The sequence below is a fragment of the Vipera berus genome (assembly GCF_964194415.1).
Source record: "Vipera berus genome assembly, chromosome: 3".
NCBI lineage: Eukaryota > Metazoa > Chordata > Lepidosauria > Squamata > Viperidae > Vipera > Vipera berus.
In genome coordinates this window covers 122,571,065-122,590,548 of record NC_138204.1, presented here as the reverse complement: position 1 = coordinate 122,590,548, position 19,484 = coordinate 122,571,065, and the positions used below count along the sequence as shown (strand labels likewise).

General features: G+C 41.5%; 1 protein-coding gene across 1 annotated transcript in view; it reads right to left on the bottom strand.

Moving 5' to 3' along the window:
* Positions 1 to 11,547, bottom strand: part of SEC23B (SEC23 homolog B, COPII coat complex component) — a 37,217-nt gene extending 25,670 nt beyond the window's left edge. Inside the window, exons 1-3 of the mRNA XM_081324007.1 lie at positions 11,345 to 11,547; positions 8,002 to 8,226; positions 343 to 400 (exon numbers count right to left, since the gene is read on the bottom strand). Coding sequence (XP_081180133.1) covers positions 343 to 400; positions 8,002 to 8,222 — 279 coding nt within the window. The 5' untranslated portion in view covers positions 8,223 to 8,226; positions 11,345 to 11,547. The remainder of the gene's footprint in view (positions 1 to 342; positions 401 to 8,001; positions 8,227 to 11,344) is intronic.
* Positions 11,548 to 19,484: the final 7,937 nt, after the last annotated feature.

The window sequence follows — 19,484 nt, the reverse complement described above, 5'->3', positions numbered from 1 at the left end:
TAGAGATTAGTAAAACAGGATTTCAGGCTGCCTATTCCATACAATCCCTAACATGATTTCTAAACTATGATTAGCATGAGTCATATTTTAACATGAACTAATTGCAATTAATCTGGGCCATAAAGCAACCCAAAAGGATTGTAAAAATCCAAGTGAACTCTTTGTTTTGGCAATAATATTAATTAAATGGAACAAACAAAAAATAAGTGTGATATGACAAACAATCATGGTATACAGTTGACCTGGAGGTTCAGTAGAAAGCCAGTGGCATTACTTTACTACCAACAAGGTTTTTTTAAAAAATGTATTAATGTTGTTGGAACATAACATTTTCAGACTTACCTGGTTCCTCTGAAAGCAGAAGTTACAAGCCCAAAGCTTGGCTCGGTAATCAACCTGACTGTAAAAAAGGAATGTATAAATTAAGCTGAAATCAAATTTTGAGATATTAATTTTAAAATATTTAATAAAAATTACTGCATTCTGTTTTACTCTCAAACACTTTACATTGGAGTAACCATTAAGGTAATTGTATAACATAAACAGGACTCCTACAAAATTAACAGCAAATTATTATTATAATGTTGCATCAAAACAATCAGATTAAATTTTCCCATTTCGTAGCATTACGTAATTCTGATAAGCCAGTAAGCCTCTGTGGAGGAGACTGGAAAAACTTCATTTAAAAAGATTTAAACCTCCAAATAACATAGGGCAAAGAAATTGATACCACTCAGTTAATATACCATATTCTGCTTTAATTACCTAAAAGAAATGAAGATGAAACATTTATACAAGCTTTATATAGTTCAACCGTAGGTTATCCTACATATGTTCTTTAACTTTTGCCCCCTACATTTTCTTCTTTAACTTTTTTTCTCTCCATGAAGTATAAGCAAAAATATGACTATATATAAAAGCTTTCAAGATGCCCCATACAACAAATATATTTGAAGGCTATTTATAGGGGGGAGGATCACTAATTGAATCTGTTTTACAAAAAACAGATTTAGTAATATATAATTTATCTGTCCCCTTCATGGATTACTGCCTTGTCGTGGCGAAGGGGCTTGCGTAATTCAATGAAGCTATGAGCTATGCCGTGCAGGGCCACCCAAGACGGACAGGTCATAGCTGAGAGTTCTGACAAAACGTGATCCACTGGAGAAGGAAATGGCAAACCACTCCAGTATCTTTGCCATGAAAACCCTATGGACAGTACCAAAAGGCAAAACGATATGACGCTGGAAGATGAGCCCCTCAGGTCGGAAGGCGTCCAATATGCTACTGGGGAAGAGCAGAGGGCTAGTACTAGTAGCGCCAGAAAGAATGAAGCGACTGGGCCAAAGCCGAAAGGACGCTCAGCTGTGGATATGTCTGGTGGTGAAAGGAAAGTCCGATGCTGTAAAGATTTTTTCTCCATAGGAACCTGGAATGTAAGATCCATGAATCAAGGAAAGCTGGACGTGGTCAAACAAGAGATGACAAGACTGAACATCGACATCTTAGGTATCAGCGAACTAAAATGGACAGGAATGGGTGAATTTAATTCAGATGACCATCAGGTATACTACTGCGGGCAAGAATCCCTCAGAAGAAATGGAGTAGCCTTCATAGTCAATAAAAGAGTAGGAAAATCAATACTGGGATACAATCCTCAAAATGACAGAATGATCTCAGTTCGAATCCAAGGCAAACCATTCAATATCACAGTAGTCCAAGTCTATGCCCCAACCACCAGTGCTGAAGAGGATGAAATTGACCGGTTCTATGAAGCCCTACAGCACCTTATAGAAGTAACACCAAAAAATGATGTCCTTATCATCATGGGGGATTGGAATGCTAAAGTAGGAAGCCAAAAGATAACTGGAATAACAGGCAAGTTTGGCCTTGGAGTACAAAATGAAGCAGGGCACAGGCTGATAGAATTTTGTCAAGAGAATACGATGGTCATAGCAAACACTCTTTTCCAACAACCCAAGAGACGGCTCTACACATGGACATCACCAGACGGTCAACACAGAAATCAGATTGACTATATGCTCTGCAGCCAAAGATGGAGAAGCTCTATACAGTCGGTAAAAACAAGACCAGGAGCTGACTGTGGCTCAGACCATGAGCTTCTCCTTGCAAAGTTTAGGCTTAAACTGAAGAAAGTAGGGAAAAGCACTAGGCCAGTCAGGTATGAATTAAATCATATCCCTGTTGAATATACAGTAGAGGTGACAAATAGATTTAAGGAATTAGATCTGATAGACAGAGTGCCTGAAGAACTATGGACAGAGGTTCGCGACATTGTACAACAGGTAGCAACCAAAACTATCCCAAAGAAAAAGAAATGCAAGAAAGCAAAATGGCTGTCTGAGGAAGCTTTGCAAATAGCTGAGGAAAGGAGGGAAGCGAAAGGCAAGGGAGAAAAACATAGATATGCCCAATTGAATGCAGAATTCCAGAGAATAGCTAGAAGAGATAAGAATGCCTTCTTAAATGAACAGTGCAAAGAAATAGAAGAAAACAATAGAATAGGGAGGACCAGAGATCTTTTCAAGAAAATTGGAGAGATGAAGGGAACGTTTAATGCAAAAATGGGCATGATAAAGGACCAAAATGGCAGGGACCTAACAGAGGCAGAAGAGATTAAGAAGAGGTGGCAAAATTACACAGAAGAACTATACAAGAATGAGCTTAACGTCCCAGATAATCACAATGATGTGGTCACTGACCTCGAGCCAGACATCCTAGAATGTGAGGTGAAGTGGGCCTTAGAAAAGCTGAGCAACAACAAAGCTAGTGGAGGTGACAGTATTCCAGCTGAGCTATTCAAAATCTTAAAAGACAGTGCAGTAAAAGTGCTACACTCAATTTGCCAGCAAATTTGGAAAACTCAACAGTGGCCACAGGATTGGAAAAGATCAGTTTACATTCCAATTCCAAAGAAAGGCAGTGCCAAAGAATGTTCAAACTATCGCACCATTGCACTCATTTCTCATGCTAGTAAAGTCATGCTTAAAATCCTACAAGCTAGACTTCAGCAGTATGTGGATCGAGAACTACCAGAAGTACAGGCAGGATTTCTAAGAGGCAGAGGAACTAGAGATCAAATTGCCAACATACGCTGGATCATGGAGAAAGCTAGGGAGTTCCAGAAAAACATCTACTTCTGCTTCATTGACTATGCTAAAGCCTTTGATTGTGTGGATCATAACAAACTGTGGCAAGTTCTTAAAGAGATGGGAGTACCAGACCATCTTATTTGTCTCTTGAGAAACCTATATGCGGGTCAAGAAGCAACGGTGAGAACTGGACACGGAACCACTGATTGGTTCAAAATTGGGAAAGGAGTCCGGCAAGGCTGTATACTGTCGCCCTGCCTATTTAACTTATATGCAGAGCACATCATGAGAAAGGCAGGGCTAGATGAATCAAAAGTTGGAATTAAGATTGCCGGAAGAAATATCAACAACCTAAGATACGCAGATGATACCACTCTAATGGCAGAAAGTGAAGAAGAACTAAAGAGCCTCTTGTTGCGGGTGAAGAAGGAGAGTGCAAAACTTGGGTTGAAACTTAACATTAAGAAAACCAAGATCATGGCAACCGGCCCTCTCAATTCCTGGCAAATAGATGGGGAAGAAATGGAGGTAGTGACAGATTTTGTTTTCCTGGGCTCCAAGATCACTGCAGATGGGGACTGTAGCCAAGAAATTAAAAGACGCTTGCTCCTGGGGAGGAAAGCCATGACAAATCTAGACAGCACACTAAAAAGCAGAGACATCACCCTGTCAACAAAAGTGCGTATAGTCAAGGCTATGGTCTTCCCAGTTGCAATGTATGGCAGTGAAAGTTGGACCATAAGAAAGGCTGAGCGCCAAAGAATTGAGGCCTTTGAACTATGGTGCTGGAGAAGACTCCTGCGAGTCCCTTGGACTGCAAGGCGATCAAACCGGTCAGTCCTAGAGGAGATCAATCCTGACTGCTCTTTAGAAGGCCAGATCCTGAAGCTAAAACTCAAATACTTTGGCCACCTAATGAGAAGGAAGGACTCACTGGAGAAGAGCCTAATGCTGGGAAAGATCGAGGGCAATAGAAGAAGGGGACGACAGAGAATGAGGTGGCTGGATGGAGTCACTGAAGCAGTAGGCGTGAGCTTAAATGGACTCCAGAAGATGGTAGAAGGCCTGGAGGAATGTTGTCCATAGGGTCGCGATGGGTCGGACACGACTTCGCAGCTAACAACAACAATTTATCTGTAAATAACATTTAGAAAAATAGGATAGGTTTCTTGTAACAATTGATAATGCTAATGGCCATGACAAGGTATAGCAATAAAACAATTACATGCACAAAGACACACAGACATACTATATCAATCCATTCCACTAAGAATCAAAAATCATCAAATTGCTTCAAAAGAACATATTTACATTTGCTTAGTTTTGCTCTGTTTAGCTGACCCCTTGTGCTTAACTGTAATTGCTTGTTTGGCTCAACAAGCAGCATGAATCTGTTTTAATCTGTTTAATATGTTTAAGTCTATGGCTTAAAATATCTGAGTGCTGCAACTGTGATTTATTTAATAAATGATGTTTAAAGAGAAGTGTAAAACCAGAGCACTATAAACTTAGAGAGAATGAGCGTTCCCAATGGCTAACCAGTGCTTAACATTAACATACCCATTGCGCATTGAAAATGATTTTGTAAACCATTCTTCCGCAGCAATCAGTTGAACCCCTGCTTGTGGGTTGTCCTAGTCATTTTTCCTTTTGTTGGCTAACCTAATCCTTCTTTGTTTTTGTTTTGGCAAAACAGGTAAACTCTTGCCCAATTAAGAGTTGGAGCATTGATTACTATGGTAGATAAGGGCTAATCCTCCCCCATAGTAGCGCTGCATTTTTAAAAATAATTCTAAGCATCTTCAATGGAATATAAAGAGTCTGGAAGTTTCATGTGTGATAGAACATTTCTGCCTTGCATTTGCATTTATTGCTGTTCATCTTTTTTTTGTGAAGAACTATTGGTTGTTTAACACTGAGCTAACTATTAGTGTGTGGCTGAATCATGGAGCCATAATTCAGCTAATATGGAACCATTGTCTCACCTGGCATATGAAGCCTAATCAGAAAACATTTTTAAACACATAAGCTAAGAGGGACTAGAAATATAATAATAATAATAATTTAATTTCTATACCGCCCTTCTCCCGAAGGACTCAGGGCGGTGTACAGGGCAATAAATACAGTAAAAATACAATGTACAAAAGTTAAGAAAGAATTAAATATAGTAGCCCTATTACAGTAAAAATTAATAAAATTAATATTAAAATACCCCAAACCCATCAGACCAGGCCGGCTTGTTCAAATAAATAAGTTTTTAGGTCACGGCGGAAGGAGCGAAGGTCAGGAGCCGTCCGGAGCTCAACCGGTAAACGGTTCCAAAGGTCTGGCGCGCCCACAGAGAACGCCCTCCCCCTGGGGGCCGCCAGTCGACACTCTCTGACCGACGGCACCCTGAGGAGGCTCTCTCTGTGGGAGTGCACTGGACGAAGGGAAGATGATGCCGGCAGCAGGTGCTCCCGTAAGTAATCTGGACCCATGCCATGTAGGGCTTTATAGGTCATCACCAGCACCTTGAATCTCACCCGGAAGACAACTGGAAGCCAATGTAGCTCGCGGAGTAGATGTGTTACATGGGAGTATCGGGAAACCCCCACCACCACTCGCGCGGCCTCATTCTACACCAGCTGAAGCCTCCGAGTAGTCCTCAAGGGCAGCCCCATGTAGAGAGTGTTGCAGTAGTCTAAACGAGAGGTCACGAGCGCATGAGTGACTGTACGCAAGGCATCCCGGTCCAGATAGGGCTGCAACTGGCGCACCAGGCGAACCTGGGCAAAGGCCCCCCTAGTCACAGCTCCTATATGATCTTCCAAGCAGAGCTGCAAATCTAGGAGGACACCCAAGTTGCAAGCCCTATCTACGGGGGGTAATAACTCACCCCCCATAATTAGAGATGGAATAATCTGAATTTCCCGAGATGCCGGTGCGTACAACCACTCAGTCTTGTCGGGATTGAGCCGAAGCCTGTTCCTCCCCATCCAGACCCGAACCGCCTCCAGGCAACGGGACATCACATCGAGGGCATCACTGGGGTGGTTTGGGGTAGAGATGAAAAGCTGGGTATCATCAGCATATTGATGATACCCAACCCCAAAACCACGAATGATCTCACCCAGTGGCTTCATATAGATGTTGAACAGGAGAGGCGAGAGGACCGACCCCTGAGGAACTCCACAAACAAGAGGCCTCGAGGCCGACCTCTGCCCTCCTGCCAACACCGACTGCAAACATTCCAGAAGGTAGGAGGAGAACCACTGCAAAACAGTGCCTCCCACTCCCAACCCCCTGAGACGCCGCAGTAAGATACCATGGTTGATGGTATCAAAAGCCGCTGAGAGGTCTAATAGGACTAGGACAGAGGAGCAACCCGTCCCGAGCCCGCCAGAGATCATTCACCAGCGCGACCAATGCCGTCTCCGTGCTGTACCTGGGCCTGAAGCCTGATTGGTACGGGTCCAGATAATCAGCTTCCTCCAGGAACAAAGGGAGCTGATGTGCCACCTCGCTCTCAACAACCTTCGCAAGAAAGCGAAGGTTGGAGACCGGACGATAGTTGTTTAAAACAGCTGGGTCCAGGGCAGGCTTCTTGAGGAGGGGTCTCACCACCGCCTCCTTCAAGGCGGCGGGAAAGCTACCCTCTCTCAAAGAAGCAGTTATCACTGCCTGGAGCCAGCCTCGTGTCCCCTCCTGAGCCGCATAAACCAGCCAGGAGGGGCACGGGTCCAATAAACACATGGTGGAGCTCAGCTTCCCCATAATCCTGTCCACATCTTCCAGAGTCACAGGATTGAACTCCTCCCAGATGATATCGCCAAGACCGCCCACGTCCTCAACGTCAGACTCTGCCCAGTCGGAGTCCAAACCGGTCCGGATCCAAGCGATTTTGTCCAACAGATGTTGGCTAAACTCCTCGGCACGACCCTGCAAGGGCTATTCCCTTCATAGCAAACTACAGTTTAGCATCTTACCAGAACTGGTATCTAGGACAAAGCTATGATTCATTTAACTGTAAACTTAAATTCTGACTTAATTATTTAAGGCAGGGATGGGAACATGCGGTCCTTCAAATGTTGCTACCTTACATCTTCCAGTAGCCTTCACCATCAGTAATGTTGTCTAGAGTTGCTGTGAACTCTCAGTTCAGCAACATCTGAAATTGAACAAGTTCCTATTCATACTTGAAAAGAAATTCATTTATCACATTACCATGTACCTTTTTTCTTTTAAAATATCCAATATTATCTCCTCAATTATTTGGAGTACTTGGATAATCTTCAAGTTACAACCTGAAGAAGCATTTTGCAAAATTCAGGACTGAATCTACCTTTGTGCTTAAAAATATTTTCAATGTTTCTGCATAAACACAGTCTAAAATGTGATCTGTTTTCTCCACATCTTAAAACTAGATAGAGGCTCCAATTATATGAACATACTAATTCATTTATTTAAGAAAATTATGCAAAGCTAAAACATGTTTTTGCCATATATATACAGAAAAAATGAATATTTAAAAAGGTTCAGAAACTTTTAAGGATCCCGTAAATCAGGGGTCCCCAACTGCCAGGCCACGGCCAACAACCAGGCCTTGAGCCATTTGGAATTGGGATGCAGAAGCGGTAGGCAAGCATGCATGTGTATGCGCATCCCCACTTGTGCAAGTAGTGTGGGAGCACGTATGCGTGCACACCTGTCGCTCGTGCAAATGGAGCTGCACACCCACACACATGCCCACTGCTTTCGCAGAACCATCCCCTCTGCCCTCCACCCCACCCCCCAGCCAGTCTGCAAAGCTGGAAAAGCTGGGGAAATCTGACTGAAATAATTTCACCACGCCACAGCAATCAAAACAATCCACAGACAAAACTAAATGTTACAAACAAATACATACCAAAGTGGATTGAGAACAGTTTTGCAGGTTGGTCTACTGCATAGAACAGGCTCATACTGGACAGGGGGCAGATCTAACCGTTCTTTCAAAGGTGTTAGAAGACAAGCCATTGGAACAACCATTCTGGTGGCCTCCAATTTGCTGGAAGGCCATACATTCCAACTGAAGCGAACTCCATCACGCTCTTCATTTTGCTGGATAAATTCTAGGTAAGTCGCCATAGAACTGTATGCAAAACCAGAACACAAGTTTGAAATAGAAATATAGAGCCCTGAATAGAATAGAATGGTAGTTTATTTCCACCCAATGAACTGAAAACCATGTACAGTATAGTATAGTATATAGTATATTAAAACCATGTACAGTATAGTACAGTATAGTATAGTCTACTCAGAGGTTTCACTATAAAATTACTCAACTAGTGACATTCACCCATAATATTAAGGAGGGGAGGTGGTTGCTCTAATTTGATTTGTTAGTTGCGAAGTCGTGTCCGACTCATCGCGACCCCATGGACAACGTTCCTCCAGGCCTTCCTGTCCTCTACCATCTTCTGGAGTCCATTTAGGCTCACGCCTACTGCTTCAGTGACTCCATCCAGCCACCTCATTCTCTGTCGTCCCCTTCTTCTCTTGCCCTCAACCTTTCCCAGCATTAGGCTCTTCTCCAATGAGAATTTGATAATACGGTACAATAGCTGGTTCACACTAAACTATAACCATGGATTTATGAGCCACAAAGAGTCTATATTATGAACATAATTATTTGTAATGCTGTGTTTGAAAACAGCTATTGTCATTTGTAACCCATTCATTCTTTCAGACAAACAATTGTGTTCCTTTGCAAGGAAGAGTAAAATAAAAATGAAATAAATTTTTTTCATGCCTTTCTTTTGCCATTCCCCAGATGGTATTTCAAACAGTTTACAATTATGAATACTGTTTCGCCTTTTGTTTCTCTACGCCTTTTTTGTTGATTGAACAATGTGTTTTCTGCTTCTGTGCTTCATTTTTTTCTTAATAAAAGAAGAAATTCTTCTGGAGCATATTTTGATATTTTGAAACATTGAAAAGGTTAACTTAACAAAATAAACACCACTGCATGTCTATTTTATCTGAATTATAAATGACCTTTAACTAAACTTGATTAGCACATTTTTGCTAGGAAAATAGAGGAAACAAGAAGGCAAAAACTCAAAAAGGAAACAATAACACTTCCTATATATGTCACTTCATTGCTCTGGTTTAAGAAGAACAGGTATTCTTAAACAGCAGTGGGACTTTATGTAAAGCTAGTAGGCTAATTATAACCCACCAAAAATAGTTTTACCTCCAAAAGTCCTCTCACGTTTTGATTAAGATCGTATTTTTCACTTTTCATAGACAATTAAAGGTAGGTAAAGGTAAAGGTTCCCCCGCACATGCGTGCTAGTCGTTTCCGACTCTAGGGGCCGGTGCTCATCTCCGTTTCATAGCCGAAGAGCCAGCGCTTGTCCGAGGACGTCATAAAATGCTATATCTGTGCTGCATATATTTACCTCATGCACAAATATGCTTCATACCTCATTACTAAGTTGATGTAAAACGTTAACTTGTCTAACAAAATTGGCCCTCAAACTACCAAAATATTTAGGCAAATCAGTTATGCAAGCAATTATCAGATATCAAGGATACAGTTACAACAGCTATCAAGAACAGCTTGAAGAGTTAACTCACAACTCTGATAAAAGAACAATCTATTTTCTAAGTACTTAACAGAAATTTAAGGTTGCAATTCTAATACAATCTACTGGAAGTAAATCTCATAAGCTCCTAACTAAATCACAATTAGGCAGAAATGCAGTGTAAGAACTAAGGCATTATGAGATACAGGACTAGAAGCTTGGGACATTGTGGATAGAGTCATAATATTAACACAGCTATGCAGGTAGTCTTCGACTTATGACTACAGCTCAAAATTGATGTTGCTAAGCAAGACAGTTGTCAGGTGAGTTTTGCTCCATTTTATGACCTTTCTTGGTACAATTGTTAAATGAATCACTACAGCTGTTAAATTAGTAACATGATTACTAGCTTAAATAATGGTTAAGTGAATCTGGCTTCCCCATTCATTGACTTTCCTTGTCAGAAGTTCATAAAAGATGATCACATGAAGCTGGAATTTTGCAACTATCATAAATATGACATAGTTGTCAAGTGTCTGAATTTTGATTATGTGATCATGGGGATGCTGCAATGTTCATTAAGTATGGAAAAACTGTCATAAATCACTTTTTTCAGTGCCATTGTTACTTTGAACAGTCACTAAATGAACTGTTGTAAGTAGAGGACTACCTGTAATATATTCAAAGAGCAAATTCCTTGTTGGAATTTTCTAAAGAACTGAAATAAATTGGCAATGCCTATATACTGATTTGTGGCATAGCCACAAACATTCACATTAACACTTTTCAAAAAAGAAATTAGAGCTACAAAAAGGCATGTTTCCTAAAGGAGAGACTTATGGATGGGCAACCCATCATTCCCCAGATCGCTTTTCTTGCTGCCCACCAATCTCTCTGTCCCACCTGATTTTTGTTTCAGGTATTTTTAATTAAAAAAAAATAAGAAAGCAGCACATTGCGAAGCACCATCCTCCAGCACCGTACTTATTTACAACAATGCCTTTAGGTTGCACTGGCAAAGTTGAGAAGTATTAAGTACCCCAAAAGAAATGTTCCCATATTAAAAAAAATAAAAAATAAAAATCGCACACTAAACTGAAGAAGCTTCTTGGATGAGAAGCGAAACGTTTTAATTTAAACGGAGGAAAAAAAAACCCCAAGGAAGTCCAGTTGCCTTCTGGAAAAGCACCACAGCCTCACTGAACGAGTTTCAAAATCAGTTCTAATTTACTGGGGATGCTCACAGGGGTCTTCAAACTTGGCTCTTTTATGACTTGTGGACTTCAACTCCCAGAATTCCTCAGCCAGGTACGCTGGCTGTGGAATTCTGGGAGTTGAAGTCCCCAAGTCATAAAAGGGCCAAGTTTGAAGACCCCTGGTATATAACATACAGCCGGCCAACAGTTACGAACGGCTCAGTAAAAGGAGCGGCAGCATATTGACTGGCACACTTCTGTTAACAGGCCGCTATATAAAATGTCTTAAGAGAGAAGGAGCCGGAAAGAAGTTCAAACCAAGAGAAAAGAGGCCCAAAGGCCGAGAGGGCGCTGCCAGGCAACACCCCTCCTTCCCCCACCCCCACCCCAAGAGCCCCCAATGGGCACCTTCTTCGCTCCCTCCGCCCAGTGCTTGAAGAGGAAACATTCAGGAGTAGAAGAAGAAGAAGAAGAAAAAAATCACCCTCGATCGGACTCCCCGCTTTATCGCTTCCTTTCCTCCCTTCACCTCCAAGACGGCGGCTGCCTCTTGGCCCGCTGGACTCCTGCTTCCCCGGCTAAGCCTCGCCCACGTCGCTAAGGACAGCTCAGCACCACCGCGCCCGCAGTTAAAATGGGGGCGGCAGCATCAGTTACTGCGGTTGACTTGCCCCGCGAAGCCTCTCTTTTTCTCGTCTCCTTTCTGTTCGCGGCGGCTTGGAACGCCGCGTTCTCAAGGGCCGATCTAGCTTCAAAAAGCAATCGGAAGATTTTATTTCTAAAAAGCTGGTCACGCTGCCTTTAACTTTTTCTCTGTTTCAGAAAAATGTTTTGGCCCCCTGGGGAAGGTTGCGGTCGCCTTGATGCCTTTTGAGTATAATTGATTAAAATGTGATGATTCTCCCTTCAGTCTGGAGAATTGCCCTCTTCCAAAATGGCAAACGGGGGAAGGCAGGCAGAGAACAAGTCATAGATGTTGGAAAAGAAGATCAGTTGCTTTTTTTCCGTTTGTGAGTATAACTGGAGTACAAAGGAAGCACTTCAGGCTATGCTGAGCTTTTATCGCTGGCTTCTTTCCTCTCTCCTTCCTGCTGCAGCAATAACCGATGGAAACGAAAGTAGCAGTTCACACTTTGTGTGACACGGGCAAATATTTATAGCAAACATTTATTTCTAGTTCCCTTAACGCTCATGAAAACAGAGCTATCCATGTGGCAGGCAAATTACAGGATTTCCTGAATGTGACAAAGTGGCACGGAAAGGCGCTCCTTGCCCTGCAGATCTTGGTGTTGCGGCTCAAGCTGAGAAATGAGGGCAGCTGAGCAAAGAGTACTAAGGTCACTGGTACCAGGCATCTTGATCTCCATCTCTTAGCAACAGCTGAGAGGCTGTTAGTTAGTCAAAGCAAGAAATAAATTTTCAAGATTTATTAACAAAAAGTACAGTCCCTGTTTCCAGACTCTAGTTATGTATGCCTCAAATTGTAACATATAACCATGGAAGCTCATACAGAAAGTATCAAGCAAGAGACTATTTCATTCAAAGACTAGTATGTATTACTATTATATATAAATTATAATTTAGAATGATACTGTATCCAAAAGGTATAAAATACTGGAGCAGATTCTGTACTGTCACAGACAATTAAGCAGTTATCCCGTTTCAGTATCTGCAGGCAATGTAGTAGTAGTTAAGAGTCATTCAGGGAGACTGTTATTTCTCTCAGAAGGTACCAAATATAAAATTAGTTTGGTTAATAGTGTTAAACAGTTGCTGAGATATCCTTGTAAAAGGGGTGCATAGAATAAAGTAACCTCAATATTCCACAGAAAACATCAAATCTACACAATTTACTTATTTTACACATGCTAAAAATGTTCTCTATGTACTTCTTGGAATAATTTTTAGATTAGGTATTTTTCTTAACTTCTGAATTTTAAACCTTGCATAGCTTTTATCTTCCACAATTAGGTATTTTATAACCTCTGCCATGAAAAGAAATAAGATGGGGGAAAGTATCATAAAATAAACTCTGGAATAGAGTTAGAAAATAAACCACAAAAGCAGTAAAATTTGAAAAATTATTAGGAGTAATGAGGATAAAAATTTTAAGTAACTCTAATGATAGAATGAATCCAGTACACTTGTTAAATGGATAATCATATAATAGCATGAGACTTGCAAACAGTGGCCAAAAGTCAACAAAATTTAGAATTCTCCCTTGAGAAAGAATCAATTTACCAACAGCCCCTTCTGCTGCCATTTCATTCAATCACTCTGTTGATTATAGAAGGTGATTGTGATATAAAAGGATTGATATTATTGATATTATCCTTTGGATAGTCTAGCATTGACTACAGATGAAATCAGTAATGTTTTCATTCTGGGTCTGGAACATTTGAAAGAGATTGCTTGCTATATTTCAAAATGTATTGAGACAAATTAGCAAAGATTGTGCTTGCATAAAGCTCTGGAATTAAAAATGAACAATGTTATGAACCAAGAAAAATCTTTGAACAAATTAAAAGGATGATAAAACACAAAGAGAATGTTCCTTCAGATATAGGAGAAATAGGGAGACTAGAATTAAGAGGAATTGCACATTTCAAAATAATTTGATCACCACACTGATCACAGGTACTGTGATGACCCAGGGCACAGCACAGAGGCAATGCAGTCAGTTGGCAATTCAAACCGCCCTTTAATTGCTCCAAATTTTCCCCAAATGCTCCCATGTTTCTGGCAAGCCTCCAAACAAAGGAAGACACACATACCTTCAGCCGCCTCTAGCTGCAAATAGTTTCACATACAGTCTGATTAGAAGAGGAATTTACTCATGGCCATGGAGGTAACAAGGAATGACACATACATCATAAACCTAATGAGTCTGTGTGACTACAAGCGTGCCTGCGCAGTTTCAGAAGAGAAGCCAAAATACAGTCCAAGGTCTTTGAACATCCAAGCAACGTTGTTGGTCCAATGGTCAGAGTTTCCGGGTTTCCAAGCAGAAGTCACAGAACAAGAGATCAGCAACAACACACAAAATTCCAAGGAATCGGCATTTGTTCCCAACAAATATCTCCCCACAGCATCTCTTTAAATCTCAGTCTCCAGGTGTGCCTTGTGGAGAGGGGCAAGACGGTCTCCTCCCAAGTAGTTGAGCCTGCCTGTGTTGTTCCTTCCTTCTCTTCACTCTCCGTGCTCTAGGATCAGGTGAGGGAAGCCCTTGCTCATTGCCTGAACTCTGTCTCTCCTGTTCATCCTGTCCCAATCCTGAAGGGCCCTGGCCTGCTTCAGCCTACTCTTCCCCATAATCCTCTGAAGCCACAGACACCTCTCCCTTGACCTCCATAGGGTCTTGTTCCAACTCATTTTCCTCTGCATATTCAGGTTATAGTCCTTGACTTATAACCAGTCACTTAGCAACTATGTGAAGTTATGACAGACCTCACCAGAGCTTCCTGTGACCTTGTTTCGAAGTTATGATGGCCACCACCCCTTTCCACACAATTATATGATCATATCTTGGGTGCTTGGCAACCATCCTGCATTTACTGCCATTTACAGCATCCTTTGTTCACAGTTCACGTTTTCTCAGAAAAAAGACATTTGCTTCTTGTTTTTGGGGAAAAACAGCCATTTGGTTCACGTAATGATTGCCACAAAAAAACTTGTAAAATCAGGCATGGTGACATGGTGATGTGCTTAATGACCAGCACAGCCTACAACCATAATTCTGGGCTCAGTTAGAATATAAGCAAGGACTATCTATTTCCAAAATAGGTATAATAGGAACTGATAGATATCGCCCCCACACAGCTCCTCCTGTCTCTTAGCCAGTTCCTCTATTTTCAATTTCATAAGCTTGATTTATTGATAGAGCAGCTGCCAAGTTAATTTGACTGTTGGCAAATTTTGTTGAAATTTAGCACCCCACAATTCCTGTGTTCTTTGAAATGAAACAGTTAAGGGCACTTCTCTATTTTTTGTCAAAATAGGGTTTTTCAAAGAGAAAATGATTTCAGTTTTTGAACTACCCCACAAAGAAGATGCTGGCATTGTAAATTCAAGATGAAATGCCATAGCTTTAAGAAATCACATAATAGTGTCCTTGAGAATTAACTCTGAATAAACAGCTTCAAATAATGACTGAAAGCAATTTTACTGAATAGCTTTTGGAATTCACTCCTTTGGAGCTTTGCCAGAGTGCAAACAAAAGTATACATTAGAATAGATTAGATGAACTTTGACAAATGCTGCTATCTATGTGTGTAACAGCTGAAACCATAAATTGATTTAGTTTCTCTCACCTTTCTAGATGGACGTAATGATAATACGTTAAACTCTCCTTTAATATATTTTAATTCAGTAGAGAATGTAAACTAAAATAGGAAACAAAAAGGAACTGCTCTATTAGATCTAGGTTTTGGAGAAGACTGTTCGTATACTTCCAGTGTACTTTCTGGAATTGTACAAAAACATAAAAAATAGGATATGAATAATATGCAGATTTTTTCACACAGCCTACTATATGCTTTAATCGTGGTTCAAAAACAAGTTTTCACTGCTCCAAAAGCCAAAGCATCAAATAAGGATAATATATTTACTTTTTCTTCAATTAATGAATGCACTTCTGTCTCTTTTAATTGCTGTAGACCTGATAAGCTGCCTCTACTCTCAGAGATTCAGATAAAACCTAATTTGAGAATAATTGAAGGATCTCAGGTGGAATCTCAATGAAACCTCTCTTTCACAACCCAATTGATTTTGGAAACTTTACAAACACTTTCAATTATTTCATGGAGTGTTCTGGGTGAAATTCCAAGGTAGATGACTATGCTTTTTTTAAAAAAAGTATTTAGATAAACATACTATACTTTTACAGGAGGCGTGAATTACAGGAGACTGTTAAAGGACTTGTAATATTAGAATTGGCTTCAATTGCTATCAGCTTTATACAAAGTTTCATTGCTATTGCCCTGATTTTCCACAATTAGCTCCTTATCGCCTTGCCAGTTAATAGACTCTATAACCAATTAAAAGGGCTGTATATAATGCAAACATTGACCAGTTTAGACCTTGGGGTCTTGAATGGCATATTAAATACTGCAGTGGAATATATTCAGTGGTGGGATTCAAATATGTGAACAACCAATTCTCTGTGTGGATGCTGCTTCCAGAAGTCCATTCTGGGCCTGGGCAACAAAAAATTAGCTACCAGTTCTGCTGAAGTGGTGCAAACTGACTGAATCCCACCAATGAATATATCCATTGGGACAGGAGAAAGCCCCACTAGCATGACCTCGGCCAAAACAATCCAGGTACTCAGGAAACTTTTTGCCACTCATGGGCTTCCTGATGTCATAGTTTCTGATAATGGGACTCAATTTACTGCTGCTGAATTTCAGGCCTTCTTGAGAGCAAACATGATTAGACACGCCACATCCGTGCCCTTCCACCCGTCGTCCAACGGTCAAGCAGAACGGATGGTAAGAACAACCAAAGACTCACTAAAGTGCATCATTACAGGTGACTGGCATCACAGGCTCGCAGACTTTTTACTTTGCCAGCACTCCACACCTTGTACTTCCACGGGGAAAAGCCCTACGGAGTTGCGTTGGGGCAAACACCTCATCACCAAACTGGACAGACTGCACCCTGACAGAGTGGCATCCGATGCTGCTCAACCCAAGCCTCCAAGGGGACTACAACCAGGTGACATGGTCTGGGCCAGGAACTATGGACCGGGACACTTGTGGGTTCCGGGGAAGTTGGTTGACAAAACGGGGCCCCTATCTTACACAGTAGGGGTGGAGGGAGGGCGTCTAGTGAGACGGCACATAGATCAATTAAGGAAACGATTTCCAGAACGGTCACTAAGCATAAGTGACAATCCCTCCCATAGCTCTCAAGCTGACACACAGGTTAGCTCCTATTCACACTACCAGAAATTTCAGCATTCAGTTGAGTTCCAGTTTGAGGAGAATCCAGAAGAGACAGAGGTGCAACAGGAACCCCTGCAACAAGTGGATCAACCCATCGTCACGGACCACTGTGCTGATCCTGTTTCAGGATCTGACTCTGGGGTGGGCCTACCAGACATGAATAATATGCAGATTTTTTCACACAGCCTACTATATGCTTTAATCGTGGTTCAAAAACAAGTTTTCACTGCTCCAAAAGCCAAAGCATCAAATAAGGATAATATATTTACTTTTTCTTCAATTAATGAATGCACTTCTGTCTCTTTTAATTGCTGTAGACCTGATAAGCTGCCTCTACTCTCAGAGATTCAGATAAAACCTAATTTGAGAATAATTGAAGGATCTCAGGTGGAATCTCAATGAAACCTCTCTTTCACAACCCAATTGATTTTGGAAACTTTACAAACACTTTCAATTATTTCATGGAGTGTTCTGGGTGAAATTCCAAGGTAGATGACTATGCTTTTTTTAAAAAAAGTATTTAGATAAACATACTATACTTTTACAGGAGGCGTGAATTACAGGAGACTGTTAAAGGACTTGTAATATTAGAATTGGCTTCAATTGCTATCAGCTTTATACAAAGTTTCATTGCTATTGCCCTGATTTTCCACAATTAGCTCCTTATCGCCTTGCCAGTTAATAGACTCTATAACCAATTAAAAGGGCTGTATATAATGCAAACATTGACCAGTTTAGACCTTGGGGTCTTGAATGGCATATTAAATACTGCAGTGGAATATATTCAGTGGTGGGATTCAAATATGTGAACAACCAATTCTCTGTGTGGATGCTGCTTCCAGAAGTCCATTCTGGGCCTGGGCAACAAAAAATTAGCTACCAGTTCTGCTGAAGTGGTGCAAACTGACTGAATCCCACCAATGAATATATCCATTGGGACAGGAGAAAGCCCCACTAGCATGACCTCGGCCAAAACAATCCAGGTACTCAGGAAACTTTTTGCCACTCATGGGCTTCCTGATGTCATAGTTTCTGATAATGGGACTCAATTTACTGCTGCTGAATTTCAGGCCTTCTTGAGAGCAAACATGATTAGACACGCCACATCCGTGCCCTTCCACCCGTCGTCCAACGGTCAAGCAGAACGGATGGTAAGAACAACCAAAGACTCACTAAAGTGCATCATTACAGGTGACTGGCATCACAGGCTCGCAGACTTTTTACTTTGCCAGCACTCCACACCTTGTACTTCCACGGGGAAAAGCCCTACGGAGTTGCGTTGGGGCAAACACCTCATCACCAAACTGGACAGACTGCACCCTGACAGAGTGGCATCCGATGCTGCTCAACCCAAGCCTCCAAGGGGACTACAACCAGGTGACATGGTCTGGGCCAGGAACTATGGACCGGGACACTTGTGGGTTCCGGGGAAGTTGGTTGACAAAACGGGGCCCCTATCTTACACAGTAGGGGTGGAGGGAGGGCGTCTAGTGAGACGGCACATAGATCAATTAAGGAAACGATTTCCAGAACGGTCACTAAGCATAAGTGACAATCCCTCCCATAGCTCTCAAGCTGACACACAGGTTAGCTCCTATTCACACTACCAGAAATTTCAGCATTCAGTTGAGTTCCAGTTTGAGGAGAATCCAGAAGAGACAGAGGTGCAACAGGAACCCCTGCAACAAGTGGATCAACCCATCGTCACGGACCACTGTGCTGATCCTGTTTCAGGATCTGACTCTGGGGTGGGCCTACCAGACATGGCCAGCCAGTGAAATTCTTCAGAGTCTCCAACTGAGAGGGACACTGGTTCACGGGGCATGCCAAATGAGTTGGTACACTACAAGGTGAGGGAACCACAGAGACGTTCTTCATGCCCTCATAGGCCACCTGCCTATCTCAATGATTATGTGGTCAATTAGAGAAAGAAGTATGTTAAGAATTCTAGTTGGGAAGACATGCTTCTTGTTTTTTGATTTTGTTAATTTATCTATTTCATTTTGTAAGGGAACTTATAGGAGAAGTCTACTCATAGACTCATACTGGGTCATTGTGTACCACTTGTCAGTACAGAGATACTGGCAGAGCAGCAGAACGGTCTGTTTGTGATCTTATGGGCAGCAACCATAAGTACACGTGCGAGAAGGTCGCGTTGACAAACTTCTACCTTGAGTGGGGTCAATCACTCAGAATTAATGTTGGTGGTTGGGAGTGAGTTTTATAACCTTGAGAAAGGATTATAGAAGAATATAACCTTGAATGGGCATTGTATAAAGTTAAGTATAAGATGCCAAGTTGGAGTGTTATAAAGTATACTGTCTGATCCTTGATAGGGGAAAGGGGTGTTGTGTATTAGGTTTTGGGAAACAGCTATTCACATGTTTGAACTAACAGTTCTGGTGGGAGTTTTAGTGGCGGGATTGTTAGGTTCAGTCTGATTGGCTGTAGAAAAGTATATAAGGTTGCTTGCATGCCCTAACCACTCAGTACAGATAATGCTAATAAATCATTAGTTTGTTTGTACTCATTGGCCTGGCGTTTTCTCTACATGTCGGAACCCAATATTTAACAGTCAGTTTACCAGGATTACCTAGTGAAAAGCATATAATCTGAAGAGGGAACTCAAGTTTGCTTTCTGATTATGGAAAGTTTGGATGGATTTATTCTGGAGAATTA